Source organism: Quercus lobata, chromosome 2 (genome assembly GCF_001633185.2).
Source record: "Quercus lobata isolate SW786 chromosome 2, ValleyOak3.0 Primary Assembly, whole genome shotgun sequence".
Taxonomy (NCBI): Eukaryota; Viridiplantae; Streptophyta; class Magnoliopsida; order Fagales; family Fagaceae; genus Quercus; species Quercus lobata.
In genome coordinates, this window is record NC_044905.1 from 10,245,542 (window position 1) to 10,264,512 (window position 18,971).

The 18,971-nt window shown below is 34.5% G+C and overlaps 3 protein-coding genes across 3 annotated transcripts; 2 read left to right on the forward strand and 1 right to left on the reverse strand.

Moving 5' to 3' along the window:
• The first annotated feature begins 1,012 nt into the window (after positions 1 to 1,012).
• Positions 1,013 to 5,974, forward strand: LOC115959042 (TMV resistance protein N-like). Its single transcript, XM_031077336.1, has 2 exons — positions 1,013 to 1,174; positions 5,669 to 5,974. Exons 1-2 carry the CDS (start codon positions 1,013 to 1,015, stop codon positions 5,972 to 5,974), a joined length of 468 nt encoding a protein of 155 aa, XP_030933196.1.
• A 1,477-nt stretch (positions 5,975 to 7,451) lies between these two features.
• On the reverse strand, positions 7,452 to 9,789 carry LOC115959050. Its single transcript, XM_031077347.1, has 2 exons — positions 8,189 to 9,789; positions 7,452 to 8,100 (listed from the first exon to the last, which is right to left on the reverse strand). The coding sequence occupies exons 1-2, from the start codon at positions 9,787 to 9,789 to the stop codon at positions 7,452 to 7,454; spliced, it is 2,250 nt and encodes a 749-aa protein (XP_030933207.1).
• Positions 9,790 to 10,646: 857 nt separating this feature from the next.
• On the forward strand, positions 10,647 to 14,349 carry LOC115959058 (probable WRKY transcription factor 19). The gene is made up of 6 exons (XM_031077359.1): positions 10,647 to 10,815; positions 11,646 to 11,794; positions 11,887 to 12,159; positions 12,259 to 12,666; positions 13,816 to 14,130; positions 14,215 to 14,349. Exons 1-6 carry the CDS (start codon positions 10,647 to 10,649, stop codon positions 14,347 to 14,349), a joined length of 1,449 nt encoding a protein of 482 aa, XP_030933219.1.
• The last annotated feature ends 4,622 nt before the right edge of the window (positions 14,350 to 18,971 follow it).

Consider the following 18,971-nt stretch of genomic DNA (forward strand, 5'->3'; position numbering starts at 1 on the left):
AGTTTTATTTGATTTAAACAAGTTATTAGACTTTGTTAACACAAAATTATTGGGAAACTTAATTGAGTCTAATGAAATAGCAAGTCCATGAGTTTTTTTCCTCCCTTCTCTTTCTCCTACAAAATTTAGACTATACTCAATCGCTTTTATATGTGCAAATTTATTTTCTATGCTATTAATAATATATTAAAGGAAAATATTATTATTTTTTATTTTGTTATTATTATTTTGAGTCTAAAAGGCTAGAATGCCATGAAAAATTATAAAGAAAAAATTATTAGAATAAAAAAACCAAAAAAAAAAAGTAAATGTTGATAATAATAAAGAAAATGTCTATGAAAAAATAATTTTGCAAGATGCTAAATATGATGATAACATTGACTTAGATGGAGTTGATTAGCCAAGATGATGAAAAAATATTATTATTTTGGTTCATATATCATCATTTATTATTTCTGAGTTTAATCAATTTGAATGTGCATATTATAAACATAAGTTAATTTGATTTATTTAGTTAGCTTTGTTAAATTTTATTACATACATAATGATTAAATTGGTCATTAGTTGAATATATTTTGAATTTATAATAAATATACTTTTTATATATGTATATTTATAATTATTTTATAATTTTATTAGGTGTTTATGTATCTTACGATACATGATTCGATACGATACACGATACAGAAAAATCAAAAATCAATTTACGATACGATTCACGATTTGATAACTATGCCATAAAATATAGTACCCTTAAGTCATGGTATTGTGCATTACGTGCCCTCAAATGTTGCAGAGTTTACAGTATAGGACAAAGAATTTAGTGAAGAACACAGGAGCCTCAATGCTAAACTCTTTCTAGTAACTTTACTTGCATGTATTTCATCTCATCTATTGATGCCATGCTTTTTGTTAAACTCTTTTTTTATAACTAAAATCATTGTGTCTTGTTATCTTGTTCAATTCTAATAATCTTTGTGGCATTTTTATGCAGACCTCTTATTTAGTGGCAATGGATGGCTCATCTCAGGTTACCGAACCTATTACTTCTGGGGGATTAGAATCTATCAATGTACTAAGTCATATACTAGATGATAATCAGCTTTTCCTCTTGTACTTCATCATGGGTACTTACTTTGGCCCGGATCTCAAAGGGGAGAGGCCGCAAAAGTCAGTTTTGCTATTGAAACTGCCAATCTACTATGGAAAGTAGTAAATATGGATAGAGAAAATATGTTATTAATTAGGTAAATAAAATGGAAATTCTTACTTATTTAATACTATTTTTTCAATAGATCTATCAAAAATCTACGGTACAAAAAAGGTGTAACTCTTTACGAGTTATACTAGGTGTAATTTATGGGTTCAAGTTACACCTGGTATAACTCTTGTAAAGTTACACATTTTTTACACCATAAATTTCTAAGAGATCTAACGGTCGAAAAGAACATCATTAAATGTTATTACTTTTTACCTTATTAATAGCATTACCTAATTAATACTAACATTCTCTCTCTTCTTATTTATTATTGCTTTCAAAATATCAATTTAATTTAGAATAATACTATACATTGCAAATCATCGCATACTTTAATTTAAGAGACCAAATAAGCTAAAAAAAATATACAAAGGGCAAGATAAGCCCACGTTCAGATTCCTTAGCCGACAAAATTTTTTCATATAAATTAGAATAATACTTCTTTTTTTTTGCTCAATAAAATAAAACTATACTTAATTAATTAATTAAATAACCCACTTAGGTGGCACCTTCACCACCATTACCATAACAATTTACTTTATATGGAGGAACAAAGCATGAGCAGAGATAATAATTTTCACTATTGTTACATTTGCAATGTGAAAACTTTTAAAAAGCAGCAGATTATTTTTGTGTTCAATACTTCAATCATATACATAATTGCATAAATTTTATTTCAAATAATTTAATTTCATTATTAAATATCTACTCCCTCCGTCCCACTTTTTTAGTTCTGTTTGAAAAGTCAAACTTTTTAAGGGAATATCATTTATTGTCTTGTCTAACTTTTAAAAATGTATAAGTTTCCAAAACTACCCTTAAAAAAATATCAAAAAATTGAATTAGTAAATTAATAGGGGTATAATAGGAACATTAGTAAATTAATAACTTTAATTTTTAGAAATTGGACAATATTTTGGGACATCTCAAAATGGAATAGAGAACAAAAAAAAAGTAAGAATGAGGGAGTATTTAATTTCTCTTGGACAAAACTTAAGGACAGTACTTTAAGTGTCGTTCCTTATGTTTCCCTCTTAAGATTCAGACATGTGGCTGCTAGACAAGTTGACATATATTTAGAGAGAAGTTTTTTTTTTTTTTTTTTTTTTGATTACTCTATTGGATGATCCAGGGGATCAATACTCAATTGTAATCCTGCCAATTATTTTATAGGAACATGATCTGTCAAAGAACTTTAGGCTGCATATTTTAACTTGTTATCCCATGTTTTGCTATATTTTAATGGATTAGTGAACCAAATGCTGATTCTCAACAATAATTGAAGATGGTTTCTTTTTGTCAATCTCATCAAATGATTCATCATTGATCATAATCAGAAGGGTGAGGATATTTTTATTTTTCAATATATGCAACATGACGCACAAGGGCACAGGCACAATACTCATTAAATTTCTACTCCGGTGTCCTTTCATTTTTTTTTTCTACTTGAATTTCCCACATTTCATTGTAAACCAATTCTATGGTCAACAATTGTATATTAATTTGGAATGGTTGGAATTTTGCCACAACAATGGACCTGATGAAGGTGATGCATTGCTTGAGACATTTGTCGGTAGAGAGGCATGAGAGATAACACCGACAACTTGCTCTAATTTTTTTATGATTCTCATCAAACGTTTTCTTAAGCTTTGTATGATGCTATTCTTGTCTTTTATGAAAATGTCCACGGGCTCTACAACGGAGCAACATGTGTGAACCTTCTTCAATTGCTACTTGTATGCTTTATAATCTTTGTACGCAATTTTGGATTTTTTTTTTTTCCTACCGCCTACCGGCAACCTGTAGAGGTGGAGAAAGAGAAACAAAGAGAGAGAGAGAGTCAGAAGTCAAACTTTTTTTTTGGGTTTAGAGATAGGTTTAGAAGATAATAAATGAGGATAATTAATTAGATTTTAATCAGAATATTTGTAATAATTATAGTCTTTTTTTAACCATTGAATCTATTTAAATCCAATAGTTTAAAAAATGTGTAACTCTTTAGAGTTACACCAGGTGTAATTGTTACATAAGATGAATAGTATAATTCTTACATATATAATTTAAATATATTATTGATAGTTATTTTTTTTTTTAACTCTTTAAAAAGTTTTGTAAGAATGTTATTAGGTAAAAAATGTAAATTGTCCATTTAAAAAAAAATATTTTTATGTTCATTAATTCTAAACTTTTTTGGTTTTTGTACACAATAACTTACTTGAATAAATATTTATGATATGGTCCCACATTTGATTCAAAAATTAAGAAATAAAAATCTCTCTAAAAATAAATAATTTAGAACACATGGCGCAAAATTGGACTTCAATTGTAGAATTTAATTGGGTTTTCTCTAAGTTTTACCTATTAATATATATATATATATATATGACTTATAAATTTGAATTGCTTTTAGTTATAAAAAAAATGCTCTTAAATGTAAAATCATTCAAACTCTCTCTTTCTCTAATTTTATATATAGTGTTAGATGATTATGTTTTTTTATAATTTATTTATATTGGACTCATCGTTTTCTACTTTAAAATAATTCATTTGGCACAAAAATTAAAAAACTTCAATTAGATGGGACACGTGCCGTAAAATTAAACTCTAATTGAAATCTAATTTTTACATGGAACTAACTAACTTGGTACAAGTGGGTTCTAGCTAGCTTAACTGGTAAAGTCTCTGATGATTGAATAAGAAATCTGAGGTTCAATCCCCGCCTACACCAAAAACTGATTGGTGTCTTAGTCTGATGATAAAGAACTATTATCAGGAGCGGACGCCATAAGTTGAAACTCTTACTAAAAAAAAAAACTAACTTGGTACAAAAAAAAATTTTAAATTTTGATTAGATGGGACACATGGCGCAAAATTATACTCTAATTGAATTCCAATTTGAAATTTAATTGGATTTTCTCTTAGCTTTACCTATTAATTCACACACACACACACACACACATATAGATGACTTATAAACTTGAATTGTTTTTAGTTCTAAAAAAAAAGGCTCATAAATATAAAATTATTCAAAAATTATGTTTTTATGACTTACTTATATTAGACTTCTCATTTTTTACACTAAATTAACTCATTTGGTAAAAAAATTAAAAAACTTAGATTAGATGGGACACAAGTTGCAAAATTAAATTCTAATTGAAATCCAATTTTTACATTGAATTAACTCACTTAGCACAAAAATTTAAAAATTTAAATTAGATAGGACACGTGGTGCAAAATTAGACTCTAATTGAATTCTAATTTGAAATCTAATTAGATTTTCTCTCAGCTTTACTTGTTATTATATATATATATATATATATATATATATATATAGATTTCTCATCAAAATAAATAATAATAATTTGCCAAAAAATGGGCACTCATTGCATTTAGTCAATGTCAAATTCTCAAGAGTATATTCAAAGTTAGGCCTTTTTGGATATACACCACTATAAGTTTTTTTTAAAATTTTCTCCCCTTTGTGTGTGTGTTAAAAATATTTAGTATTCTCAAAAGAAAAATAGTGGGTTAATCCCACATTGGAAAATAAGTGTGACTGTGTGAGTTAAAGAGGTTTAAAATCTGTGCTGTATATTCAATAGTTAGATCTTTTTAGATATACATCACTATAAGTTTCTTTAAAAACCTTCTTATCTCTCCCGTGTGTGTTAAAAATATTTAGTATTCTAAAAAAAAAAAAATCAAATTCTCAGAGTCATGAGTCATGATAATATTTATGTAGAAGTATACTATAAACAATAGCTACTTTGGCCCTTACTGAAGTAAAAAACTAAAAAAAGCATCCTTTCACCATGGTAAATATTCCACATGGAATTTTTCATGGGAATGCTTCTTCAAATATGAATTTCACTAGCCAAATACCAGTGCTTACAAATAGTGACTTCAAGCCCAATTTCAGTATAAAGTATGCATGCAACAAGAAGTAATTAAAAAAAAATTATCAACATTTTAAAATATGAATTTCACCCATCTCCCACTGCTTCACCCTGGTCTTGTGGCACGTGGTGAGAATGCCTGTTGACACCTTACCCTTTTTTTTTTTTTGGGCTTCTTCTTCTTCTTCTTCTTCTTCTCCTCTTTCAATTTTAGCCGCCACACTCTCTTTCCCTTTTCCTCTCTCTCTCTGGAATTTAGATAGCCATTATTTCCGTTCTCTTTTTGAATTTGTAGAATTATAAATGAGCTAGTATGGATTCCATGGCCATGAGCCCTCAAAGGTCATCACCATCACCACCACAATCATCATCATCATCTTCATCGTTATCATCGCTATCTTCTTCTACTTCTCTTTATTCAACACCTCAATGGAAACATGACTTTTTTCTCAATTTCTATGGCAAGGACACGCGCAAGAATTTCACAGACCATCTATATACTGCTTTGAAATAGAAAGGCATCGACGTGTTTAGAGATGACGAGAAACTCAAACGAGGAACATTCATTGATCTAGAGCTAATGAAAGCTATAAGAGAATCCAAGTATGCAATCGTTATTCTCTCAGAAAACTATGCCTTTTCAAGGTGGTGTTTGGATGAACTTGCCAAGATCTTACAATGCATGAAACAGACGGGACTCACGGTTTTGCCAGTTTTCTACTATGTGAATCCCTCTGTTGTACAAAACCAAACAGAGACTTTTGCAGAAGCTTTTGCTAAACATGAAGATGATCCTAAGGTTAGCAGAGAAAAGTTGTAAATATGGAAAACTGCATTAGAGAGGTGGGCAATATCTCAGGATGGCATTTACATGACAGGTGATGTTATGCACCCAATTGATATTGAATTAGTTTAGTGTGTGTTGTGTAGCTATGACACATATGTGAGTCTAGTGCATTAAGAATTATCCTTATACTCATCGAGTTAATCTACATGACGTTTTCTTTTTGGTTAATTCCCGTACACATTCCATTGAAAATGTGATTTCAATTATAATTGTAAAATCGTTAATTTCACAATTTTAGCATTGTGTTGTGTAACTATCACCGCTCTTGAGGGAACATTCAAAGTGTCCCCTGTATACGAACTTGGGAAATATTGGACTTTTGGTAAGAACCTTTGAGTTGTTTGAGCTATGAGGCATGGTAATCAATTAATCAATAACCCTCAAGCCAGCCTAACATAGACTTATGTGGTCCAGTTGCCTTCCTCTTCAGTTCTCGACCATCTAACATTTGTAACCATTTGCTACATGTTATTGGTCTTGTTCATTTCTTTTGCCTGCTGTCTAAGTGTAGGAAAAAAAAAAAACTTAATTCAAGTGATTTATATAAAGGAAAAGTAATTCATTTTTTTTCTTTCTCTTTTTGAAAAATGAGATGATTTTAGTATCAAAATTGAGAGAGAACAGTTGCTTAAATTTTAAAAGATTTTTTTTTTTGCTTGGTGGCCTTGAAGAAGGAGAAAGGGAAGAAGGGAGGGGGGCCGGCTTTCTTATTTTGGCTAGTTGGGAGGTAATGTGGCTGGCTGTCCATAGCAATCCAAAAAAATTGGACTAAGGCTTGGTTGTTATAGGAAGGTAATGTGTTAAAAGCCCTAAAAACTTGGGAGTACCTATTTCTCTAGTAAAGCTTGACTTCTGCACTTTTTGACACACTGTGTTCATCATCGTGAATAAAGTATATTTGATTTTTAATAAAAGTACATTACTTCTTTCTCACCAAGAAAATCTCTAGTGAAGCTAAATGTTACAAAATTACCGAACGTTTTGTCTCTTATGGCTACCAATGTCTCATCAAAGTTAATTTTTTGTTACATTCTTTACAGGCCTAAAGCAACAGTTATTCGAAAAATCACTAGAAGGATAGTAAGCTATGAAGCACGGGTGCGTTTCGGGACTCGGGTGCGGGTGCGGGTGCGGGTACAGGTGCGGGTGCGGGACTCGGCAATTTTTGAAAAAGGTGGGTGCGGGTGCGGCAGGACTCGACGATTAAAAAATTATTAAAAATATTTTTATAATATATGTTTAATATATTGCTAAGCATACTTTTACTTTTTCACATTATATAAACAAATACCAAATTTAAGAGCAATAGTAGATAACAACTAAAACATGATGTTCATAAATTAAATATAATCCACAAGATTGAAACTAAAACATTCCATGATGTTTGGAAATTAGAATACAACTCATAAATTTGAAACTAAAACAAAATAAAAGATAATCAACAAGACAATCAAACACAAATATCATCATCCTCAAGATCAATAGCTTCACTTCGAACTTCACTTTCACTAGTAGTAGCACTAGTGTTAACATTCCCAATAACTATAGCCTCCAACTCTGGCTCATCAAGTGTAAGAGCTGCATTCTCAAGAATTCCAGCTCCTCCATGCATGTCACTCTCATTCCAAGAGTCTCCTGCAATATCCCACATCTTTGTTGCGGTATGTATGTACTCTTCATTGCGCCTTGACAAGAGTCGAAGATTAGAATGCACATATACCAAATCCTCAGCGCGTGCAGGAGCCATTTTGTTTCTTTTTAAGGAATGAATGAATTTGTACGTGCTCCAATTTCTCTCAGTACATGATGATGAGCAAGGTTGTCCAAGAAGTTTAAGGGCAAGGGTTTGAAAAGTTGGAATTGCGGAGCCATGGTATTGCCACCAAACCAAAGGTAGTAAGGTCCACCTATCCGTCAAGGCACTTGGTGAAGGAAACCTCCCTCCTGAAAATTTATCAAACTCATACTTCACCACCGTTAAGTCATTCTCATCTTCAAAGTATCGCTCCAAACACTTGCTTCTTTCCATAGAAATTTCATGATCTTGATGTGGAGGGATGCGTTTTGGATTCTTCGAAATCCATTCAATGGAGTAATACCTAGTTAAAGATTAAAAAACAAATATAGATCAAACGTATGTTTTACTAAAAGGGTGAACTAAGGAAAATAGATAATAAATGTACTTACTTAGGATTTAAGGAATGAGCCAAGCAATATAGTGGTGTAGAATTTTTAGTCCACCGATCAATGAGTATATCATACACCACACCCCAAAATGAGCTATATTGATCCTCTTCCAAGCCTTCATGCCGATATATCACTACTTTCACCTTCTCTATCATGGAATCCCACATCTCATACACAAGATGAAGACAAGGCTTATCTGTGTCGGCTATTCGTAGCATATCATAAATGGGTGCCGTGAATTTAAGGATATAATCAATATTATCCCACCAAAGATCACTTAGAATCATATCTTTCACCTTTTGAGCTTTTCCAACGTCATCCTCCCTATAAGAAGCCCATTGGTCACTAATAGCCATGGCTTGAAGGCATCTTTTTATCAACTTCAACCTTTTCAACGTTACAACCACCGAAGCAAATCTAGTATCAGTAACTTGGAGCAATTTTAATGGACAAAATTCATTAAACATTGTCAACCTCATAGAATGGTTCATGATAAAAACACGTATGAAGGATGCATCATCAGCAACACGTGTAATCCAACTACATTCCTCATATGTAACTTCATTCTTTTCAGTGTTTTTTGCTGCACAAATATTCTTCAAAACTAGATTGAGAGTGTGGACAACACAAGGTGTCCAAAATATTTTAGGACACTCACCCTCAATAAGAGCTCCAGCAGCCTTCATCACATTTGCATTATCAGTGATGACTTGGACAACTTTTTCATGTCCAATCTCTTTTATAGCATTCTTCAACACCCCAGCAATGTAATGCTTATCTTTGAACTCACCTGACCCATCAATTGCCTTTATAAACACTGGACCCCCATCTGATACAGCCATAATATTAATAAGAGGCCTCCTTTGTGGATCTAACCATCCATCAGAAACTATACTTACACCATTTTCAAGCCAAGAGTCCTTAATTGGTTTCAAGAGTCTTTCAACATGAGCTCTTTCCTTTTGCAAAAGTGTTGTTCTCAAAGCATTGTATCCAGGAGGAAGATAACCTGGAATGCTATGAGTAGCAGCAAATGCATAGGAACTACGATAATGTGGGTTCCTTACAAAGTTAAACGGAAGCCCACCGGTGTAAAACATCCTAGCAATTCTACTATCTAAATCATGTCTAGCATTATTCTGAAATGCTTTCTCCAAAGTAGTATTCATAGTCACCTTCCTCCTCTTAGCATCAACCAGATTTGTACTATGACTACTATCACTCCCTTCTTGTCTCCGAAATGGGGAAATAGGTATCCCACGGCTTGGGGGAAGTGGGGGTAAGGGAATATGACTTCTCTGTTCTTCCTCTAACTTATTAGCCTCAACTTGATCATGCATTCGCTGCATTTCCAACCTATGGCTCTTTGACACATTACGGCATGCTCTAATACCTTTGCCAGAAATTTGTAATAAATGAGCCTTAAGCCTAGAATAGGATCCCATAAAAACTATATCACAATAGTTGCACTTAAAATATGTGTTTCCACCAGATTTCACAAATGCACCAGCTGGTTTTTCTACTTTAGTCACATACTGCCAAAGAGGGGATTCAGCATTTGACATCTCTTGTGAACTTTCTATGCTATTAACTTCGTCCATTGTAAATTCAATAGATTCAATTTAACCTACAAATTAATGATAAATCAAACCAAGTTCACAGCAACAAAACACAGCAGCCAGGTTCACACTGTGAACTTCACAGTAAAAAAACACAAAACCACAAAACCAAAAAAAACCCTTTAACTCCCACAAATAACCTACAAATAATAACTATTAACTAAATAAATTAATGATAAATCAAACCAAGTTCATAGTAAAAAAAACACAGCAACCAGGTTCACAACAAAAAAAACACAGAACCCTTTAACTCCCACAAACCACAAATCACAAATCATAGGTTAACAAAACCCTTTAACTCCCACAAGAATTGAAAAAACAAGCAAAAAAACACAGCAAGCAGTCAAGCACATAAATTTTCAGATTCACAAATTTATTTCTAAGCAATTTGAAAGAGAGAAATCGTAAAGAACAAAGAATAAAAATTCAAGAAAAGAGCAGAGAGAGCACACCTAAAGGCTGAAGCAGTGCAGTGTGCACACAGCAATCACTATGGACGGAGCACACAGAGATGAGGGACGAAGCAGTGAAGCACACAGAGAAGGCAGGGAGATGAGGGACAGAGTGAGAGAGGAGATTTGGATGAAGTGTGAGTGACTTAAGGGGTCTGGGTATTTAGGTTAAGACCCCTTAAGTCAAACGGTGCGTTTGCACCTTTTTTTTTTTTTTTTTTTTTTGAATTTCGGCCTGACTCGGCCGATACGGCCGATACGGACCGAGTCGGCCCGATTTCGGCCGCGTCGGCGCCGATTTCTGTCGTGTCGGCGCCGACTTTGGCCGCGTCTGCCCGAGTCGGGATCCGCCACGTGGCGCGACGCGGGATGGACGCTCGGTCTGCGATGTCCCTCCCGCGTCGCCGCGTCCCGCCGCGTCGGACGCGGGTGCGCCGGCCTGGGAGCCGCGTTCGTGCATCCCAGATAGTAAGTGAATTGTATGGTGACTTCTCAAGTCTCTCCAAGGAACTTGTTGGAATGGAATCCCGTGTGGAGGAAATGATGGCCTTCTTAGGTATAGGGTTGGAATTGGATGATGTTCGCTTTATTGGGATTTAGGGGATGGGGGGAGTGGGTAAAATGGCTCTAGCAGAAGTCATTTATTGCAAAATTTCTAATCAATTTGAGGCTAAAAGCTTTATTTCTGTCGGTTCTATTAGAGAAACAGGAAATCATGGTCTAGTTTCTTTACAAAACAACTTCTATATAAGACCCTCAAGGAAAGAGAAGTAAATATATGGGATGTGCGTGGGGGTATTGATGTGATAGGAAAAAGATTACATAATAGAAAGGTTCTTATTGTTCTTGATGATGTGGATGAAAAAGACCAACTAGATGCATTAGCGAGAAGGCACGATTGGTTTGGTCCTAGGAGTAGGATCATCATAACAAGTAGAGATAAACACTTGTTGGAAAGATATCACATGGATATGATATATAGGGTAAAGGGACTAGAAGATGATAAAGCCCTAGAGCTCTTTAGCTAGACAATCTTTAAGAAGCCCCGTCCTGAAAAAGATTTTGTAGATCTATCCAAAGGTTTTGTTAAGTACACTCAAGGCCTTCCTTTATCTCTTGAAATTTTGAGCTTCTCGTTGATTGATAAAACAAGAAAGGTGTGGGAAGCTACCTTGGATCAACTGAAAGAAAATCTAAATAGAAGAATTTTGGATACACTTGAAATCGGTTATAAGGGATTGGAGTATTCAACAAAAAAACTATTTTTGGATATTGCATGTTTCTTCAAAGGAGAAGACAAAAATCGAGTTGTAGATATACTAAAAGATTCTAGTTACTACAAGGATATAGAAATTTTGAAAGATAAATCTCTCATTACCATTTCAGGAGGAAAATTGTGGATGCATGATTTGTTACAAGAAATGGGTAAAGAGATTGTTAGTCGTGAAGCACCTCAAGAGCCTGGGAGACGTAGTAGGTTGTGGAATGATATGAATATTTTTTCTATATTGAAGAATAATACTATAAGTGGATTAGTATACAGACATAAACTTAGATAAGTGTATATTTTTATAGTTCTTGTAAATGTATCTTGCCTTACTCTAATTTCATTGTTCCTGGTTACTAGGGGACGGAATTTGTTGAAGGCATGGTGATAAACTCACCCCCACATAAAGAAGAATTGAATACCGAAGCCTTCTCAAAGATGACAAGACTTAGGCTGATAAAAATCTGCAATGTGCAACTTCCTCAAGGCCTTAATTATCTTTCTAATGAACTACGAATGATGGACTGGTGTGATTATCCTTTGAAATCCATGCCAATTAGTTTTCGGCCAACCAATCTTGTTGAACTCATCATGCCTCGCAACTGCATCGAGCAACTACCAACGGGATTTGCTGTAAGTTTTTCATAAATGCAAGTGTCTTTCTTTATAGGAAACAATATATTATGTTCTTAACAACTTAATTTTCCATATTTATATACTGTTTTATTACAGAACTTGGACAAACTAAAACTCATGGACCTTAGTGACTCTCAACACTTAATCAATACTCCTGACTTCAATGGATTCCCAAACCTTGAGAGGCTGCAAGGTTGCACAAGATTGTATAAGATTCACCCATCTATTGGAGCTCTCAAGCGGCTTACTCTATTACATTTGAAAGATTGCAAGCGTCTTCATAGCCTTTCACATGAGATCAACATGGAGTCACTTGAAATTTTTATTCTTTCTGGTTGTTCAAGACTTAGGAATTTTTCAGAGATCGGAAGAGATATGACACGTTTATTGGAGCTTTATCTAGAAGAAACTGCCATAGAAGAACTACCATCATCATTTAAGCATCTAACTGGCCTGATTTTATTGAATCTTCAAGAATGCGAAAATATTTCAAGTTTTCCACAGGTCATTTGTAGTTTGACTTCTCTTAAAATTCTCAACCTATTGGGATGTAATAGTCAACCACCTAAATCATGGCATTTTCCTGGACTTTCCTTCATCAATGCTACACTTGTTTTATGGAAAAATAGTTTGTTGAAATGGCTTGAATTTTAATGACGGTGGTTTAACATTTCGGCTAAGCATTAAATGCCATGTTGTATGAATAGTCAAGGAAATTGGCAAGGAAACAACACCGACTTGAACAATATTCATGCATGGCTGAAATATTTGACTTCTTTGTTGATAGAAATCTTGCACTATTCTCTCATGTCTGGAACATTTTAGATGCATCCATGCTTCACCTTTTAGCCAAAAATACATGCAAACCAAATTTATGCATAGCCGAAATGTATGACTCCATGGGCCATAAATGGATGCATGCCTATGTGTGAAAGTATGACTTGATTAACAAAGTCAAAAATATACAATTCCTTGTATGTAAGCTTGCATGAATATTTACAGCACTCATGCATTGAATGTTTAATGGATTGCTTAGCCACTATTGTTGACTTCCTTATCAATAAAAGTCTCTAGTGTGCTGAAATGTTGGTATTTCAGCTGGAACTTGGCTATAAATAGAGATGGAGCAATTGAGAGTAATAGGCTGTGAGAGAAAAAAAAGAGTTCCTACACGAGCTAGGGAGATAGCAAAATAACTTCTTTTGTGTGTGTGCACCAGAGCTAGGAAGTTGTGTCTTGCAAATTGTCTAAATACAATAGGGTGTTCTCTACTTATTTGTGAGAGAACTAAGGGTGTATTTGGGGTTTGGGTTTGTGTGAGAGTGTCTTCAAGTCATTGTTGTAATCTCCACAATTATAGTGAAAATTTACTCTATCGCCTCCCGTGGACGTAGGCATATTGCCGAACCACGTAAATTTCTTGTGTCATATTATCTTCTCTCTCTACTCTAATCTTGTGTAAACAGATTTATTTCATCCAAATTTTCATAACATAGTTTCTTCATTGCCCAACATCCTGAACTTGAGCCAATCAACCTGTTTATGCCTAGGTCATTTTCAGGGTTAAGGTCTTTAGTGTCTCTAGAACTAAGTGACTACAATATTCTGGATGGTGCATTACCTAGTGATCTTGGATGCTTATCCTTTGTGCAGTTTTTAAATCTGAGCAAAAGCAATTTTACATGCCTACCTGATAGCATCTCTCAACTTCCTAAACTTAGATTTCTTTACGTGGATAACTGTAGCAGGTTTCAAGCATTGCCAAATCTTCCACTTAGTGCACAATTTGTAATGGCAAGAGGGTGTGCTTCACTGCAAAACAATAATGAAGTTGTTGTGTGGACTCCGGGTGAAACAAGATATACTTTTATTAATTGCCTCAGCTTGGTTGAGGATAAAGAATGCAAAATCATGGTGGTTTCTTTGCAAGATATACACTTCCAACCATTGTGGCAAATATACATGGAGGTCACCTCTCACACACACACACACATACACATGCACTGAACATCTTGTTTCTTGTTTCTTATTTCCTTTTTTCTTTTTTAATAGGAGCAAATTCATCAAAGTGAAGGATTTTATAGCATTTTACCTCAAACTAAAATTCCATGCTGGTTTAATTGTCAGAACCTTGGATCATCTATACCTATCCTTTTGCCTTCTCCTCTGTATGATAACAATAGCTAGAGTGGAATTGCTGTGTGAGCTATTTTTGTAGTACAAAATGCTTCAGACGTCTTTCTTGGTCAAGAGTCAAAATATTTTCATGAGTTCATGTTTCATTTGGTCATAGATAGAGACTGTGTAGATTTTCCTCTAGTCTTTAATATCCCTAAAGACAAATTCTACGTTGGTTCATTTGGACTATGGTTATATATATCGCGTGCATGGTTTAAGGATCATTTGGATGAATGTAGCTGCATTAGCACTTCACTTAAAACCTATGAAGCACGGGTGCATTTTGGGACTCGGGTGCGGGTGCGGGACTCGGCAATTTTTGAAAAAGGTGGGTGCGGATACGGCGGGACTCGGTGATTAAAAAATTATTAAAAATATTTTTACAATATATTTTTAATATATTGCTAAGCATACTTTTTCACATTATATAAACATATATCAAATTTAAGAGCAATAGTAGATAATAACTAAAACATGATGTTCATAAATTAAATACAACCTACAAGATTGAAACTAAAACATTTCATGATGTTCGGAAATTAGAATACAACTCACAAGTTTGAAACTAAAACAAAATAAAAGATAATCAACAAGACAATCAAACACTAAGATCATCATTCTCAAGATCAATAGTTTCACTTCGAACTTCACTTTCACTAGTAGTAGCACTAGTGTTAACATTCCCAATAACCATGGCCTCCAACTCTGGTTCATTAAGTGTAGGAGCTGCATTCTCAAGAATTCCAGCTCCTCCATGTATGTCGCTCTCATTCTAAGAGTCTCCTGCAATATCCCACATCTTTGTTGCTATATATATGTACTCTTCATTGCTCCTTGACAAGAGTCGAAGATTAGAATGCACATATACCAAATCCTCAGTGAGTGCAGGAGCCATTTTGTTTCTTTTTAAGGAATGAATGAATTTGTATGTGCTCCAATTTCTCTTAGCGCATAAGGATGAACAAGGTTGTCCAAGAAGTTTAAGGGCAAGGGTTTGAAGAGTTGGAAATGCGGAGCCATGGTATTGCCACCAAACCAAAAGTTGTAAGGCCCACCTATCTGTCAAGGCACCTGGTGAAGGAAACCTCCCTCTTGAAAATGTAGCAAACTCAAACTTCACCACCGTTAAGTCATTCTCATCTTCAAAGTATCGCTCCAAACACTTGCTTCTTTTCATAGAAATTTCATGATCCCGATGTGGAGGGATGCGTTTTGGATTCGCCGAAAACCATTCAATGGAGTAATACCTAGTTAAAGATTAAAAAATAAATATAGATGAAACGTGTGTTTTACTAAAAGGGTGAACTAAGGAAAATAGAAAATAAATGTACTTACTTAGGATTTAAGGAATGAGTCAAGCAATGTAGTGGTGTACAATTTTTAGTCCATCGATCAATGAGTATATTATACACCATATCCCAAAATGAGCTATACTGATCATCTTCCAAGCCTTCATGCCGATATATTACTGCATTCACCTTCTCTATCATTGAATCGCACATCTCATACATAAGATGAAGACAAGGCTTATCTGTGTCGGCTATTCGTAGCATATCATAAATGGGTGCTGTGAATTCAAGGATATAATCAATATTATCCCACAAAGATCACTTAGAATCATATCTTTCACCTTTTGAGCTTTTTCAACATCATCCCTCCCTATAAGAAGCCCATTGGTCATTAATAGCCATGACTTGAAGGCATCTTTTTATCAACTTCAACCTTTTCAACATTACAACAATCGAAGCAAATCTAGTATCAGCAACTTGGAGCAGTTTTAATGAACAAAATTCATTAAACATTGCCAACCTCATTGAATATGGTTCATGATAAAAACACATATGAAGGATGCATTATTAGCAATACGTGTAATCCAACTACATTCTAACTTCATTCTTTTCAATGTTTTTTGCTGCACAAATATTCTTCAAAGCTAGATTGAGAGTGTGGACAACACAGGGTGTCCAAAATATTTTAGGATACTCACCTTCAATAAGAGCTCCAGCAGAGTCACATTAGCATTATCAGTGATGACTTGGACAACTTGTTCATGTCCAATCTCTTTTATAGCATCTTTCAACACTCCAGCAATATAATGTTTGTCTTTGAACTCACCTAACCCATCAATTGCCTTTATAAACACTGGACCCCCATCTGATACAGCCATAATATTAATAAGAGGCCTCATTTGTGGATCTGACCATCCATCAGAAACTATACTTACACCATTTTCAAGCCAAGAGTCCTTAATTGGTTTCAAAAGTCTTTCAACATGAGCTCTTTCTTTTTGCAAAAGTGTTGTTCTCAAGGCATTGTATCCAGGAGGAAGATAACCTAGAGTGCTATGGGAAGCAGCAAATGCATAGGAACTACGATAATGTGGGTTCCTTGCAAAGTTAAACGGAAGCCCAACGGTGTAAAACATCCTAGCAATTCTGCTATCCAAATCATGTCTAGCATTATTTTGGAATGCTTTCTCCAAAGTAGAATTCATAGTCACTTTCCTCTTCTTACCATCAACCAGATTTGTACTATCACTCCCATCCTGTCTCTAAAATGGGGAAATAGGTATCCCACGGCCTGGGGGAGGTGAGGGTAAGGGAATTTGACTTCCCTGTTCTCTCTCTAACTTATTATTCTCAACTTGATCGTGCACTCGCTGCATTTCCAGCCTATGACTCTTTGTCACCTTAATGCATGCTCTAATACCTTTGCCAAAAAATTGTAATAAATGAACCTTAACTCTAGAATAGGATCCCATAAAAACTATATCACAATAGTTGCACTTGAAGTATGTGTTTCCACCTGATTTATCAGAAGCATCAGGTGGTTTTTCTACTTTAGTCACATACTGCCAAAGAGGAGATTCATCATTTGACACTTCTTAATTAGATGAAGGTGAAGTTTATGTGCTAGTAACTTCGTCCATTGCAAATTCAATAGATTCAATTTAACCTACAAATAATAACTATTAACTAAATAAATTAATAATAAATCAAACCGAAGTTCACAGATTCACAAATCACAATGAGTAATAAGTAATAACTATTAACTAAATAAAACTAAGATTGAAAAGAAACTAAAATTCACAAATCACAGATTCACAGGTTCACAAATCACTTCTAAATCCTATCTTATCCTAACTGATTTACAAATTTTATCAGTTAGGATAAGATTCTTATCCTAACTGATAAAATTTGTAAATCACGGGAACCATATTAATAACAAAACCCTTTAACTCCCACAAGAACCAAAAAAACAAGCAAAAAAACACAGCAAGCACACAAATTTTCCGATTCACAAATTCATTTCTAAGCAATTTGAAAGAGAGAAATCGTAAAAAACAAAGAGTAAAAATTCAAGAGAAATATACAGAATAAAGTTAAATAAGCAAGGATTTAGATTTAGTTACTAGAGCATAGAGAAGAGAGAGCACACTTGAAGCCAAGCACACCGCAGAGAGCACAGAGAAGAGAGATGAGGGACGGAGTGAGAAAGAGTGTTTGGATGAAGTGAGAGTATGTGAGAGTCCTAGGGTTTTAGGTTAAGTTCAAACAGTGCGTTTTGCACCTTTTTTTTTTTTTTTGAATTTTGGCTTGACTCGGCCGTTTCGGCTTGAACCGGCCATTTCGACTGTTTCGGCCAATATGGCCGATACGGCACGAGTCGGCTTGATTTAAGCCGCATCGGCGCGAGTCGGGAAATCCACGTGGCAGGACGCGGCCCGACGTGCAGTCAGGCGGTGTCCCTCCCGCATTGCCACGTCGGACGCGGGTGTGATGGCTCTAAAGCCGCATCCGTGCATCCCAGCTTAAAACCAACATCCTAAGTGTTGAGATTAAAAGTACTAACCCAAATGTGGAGGTTGAAATGTGTGGAATCCGTCCTGTATACAAGCAAGATGTTAAAGAGTTAGCGCAAATATTAGTCCAGTGCATGCTAGAGTGCTCAAATGCCTTTTATTACGGATATCTTTTACATCAAGTAAATAAGTTGCCAAGCTGTAACCATGAAAAATATTTTGGTTGCTATTTCACATTCCAAAAGTAAAATTTAAGTCTGAGCAATTTACCTGAATGCATCATTTATGGAATTTCTAAATCAAACTAAAGATTTGTTTTTTGCTACTTGCAGGAGGCTTCAATTCATGACAGAGCTTCCATCAAGTATTGAAAATGTAGAAGAAGAAGGTTGTACTTAAAGGCAAACATTTTCTTCATTAATTATAGCAAACACTTCAAGAAATGTAAGTCCCTCTTTTTGTTTATTCATGTGTACCAGTTAGGAATGGACAACGTGAAAGTACTCTATCAAGCAAACTTGATTCTTGGACTAGAACATATTTGAAGGTCTCTATCTCTCCATATCTATGTATGTGTGAACGTGTGCTTATGAGTGTGTGATTCAGCAAAATATGCAAAATAATAATAATAATAATATAAGGAGAATCTGTGCATAGACTTAGAGATTACATACAGTAGAAAAGACAAATGTTACAAGCTTAAGAAGGAGAATTTTACAACTATCACATTCCCCTCTGTTTGGAGGGGGCAGGTCCACACAAGAAACCTAAAATTAAATAAATAATTGCCTTGAAACATGCCCCCCCTTGGAGTTGAACTTTGAACCCT

Bases quoted from the DNA above. Each gene is read 5' to 3' on its own strand.
- LOC115959042 (XM_031077336.1), top strand. From the start codon at position 1,013: ATGGATGGCTCATCTCAGGTTACCGAACCTATTACTTCTGGGGGATTA. The intron at 1,175-5,668 runs GTTTTGCTATTG...GCTTTGAAATAG, and splicing joins GGGAGAGGCCGCAAAAGTCA to AAAGGCATCGACGTGTTTAG.
- LOC115959050 (XM_031077347.1), bottom strand. From the start codon at position 9,789: ATGGACGAAGTTAATAGCATAGAAAGTTCACAAGAGATGTCAAATGCT. The intron at 8,101-8,188 runs GTAAGTACATTT...ATCTTTAACTAG, and splicing joins GCTCATTCCTTAAATCCTAA to GTATTACTCCATTGAATGGA.
- LOC115959058 (XM_031077359.1), top strand. From the start codon at position 10,647: ATGTCCCTCCCGCGTCGCCGCGTCCCGCCGCGTCGGACGCGGGTGCGC. The intron at 12,160-12,258 runs GTAAGTTTTTCA...GTTTTATTACAG, and splicing joins AACTACCAACGGGATTTGCT to AACTTGGACAAACTAAAACT. The intron at 14,131-14,214 runs GTCACCTCTCAC...CTTTTTTAATAG, and splicing joins TGTGGCAAATATACATGGAG to GAGCAAATTCATCAAAGTGA.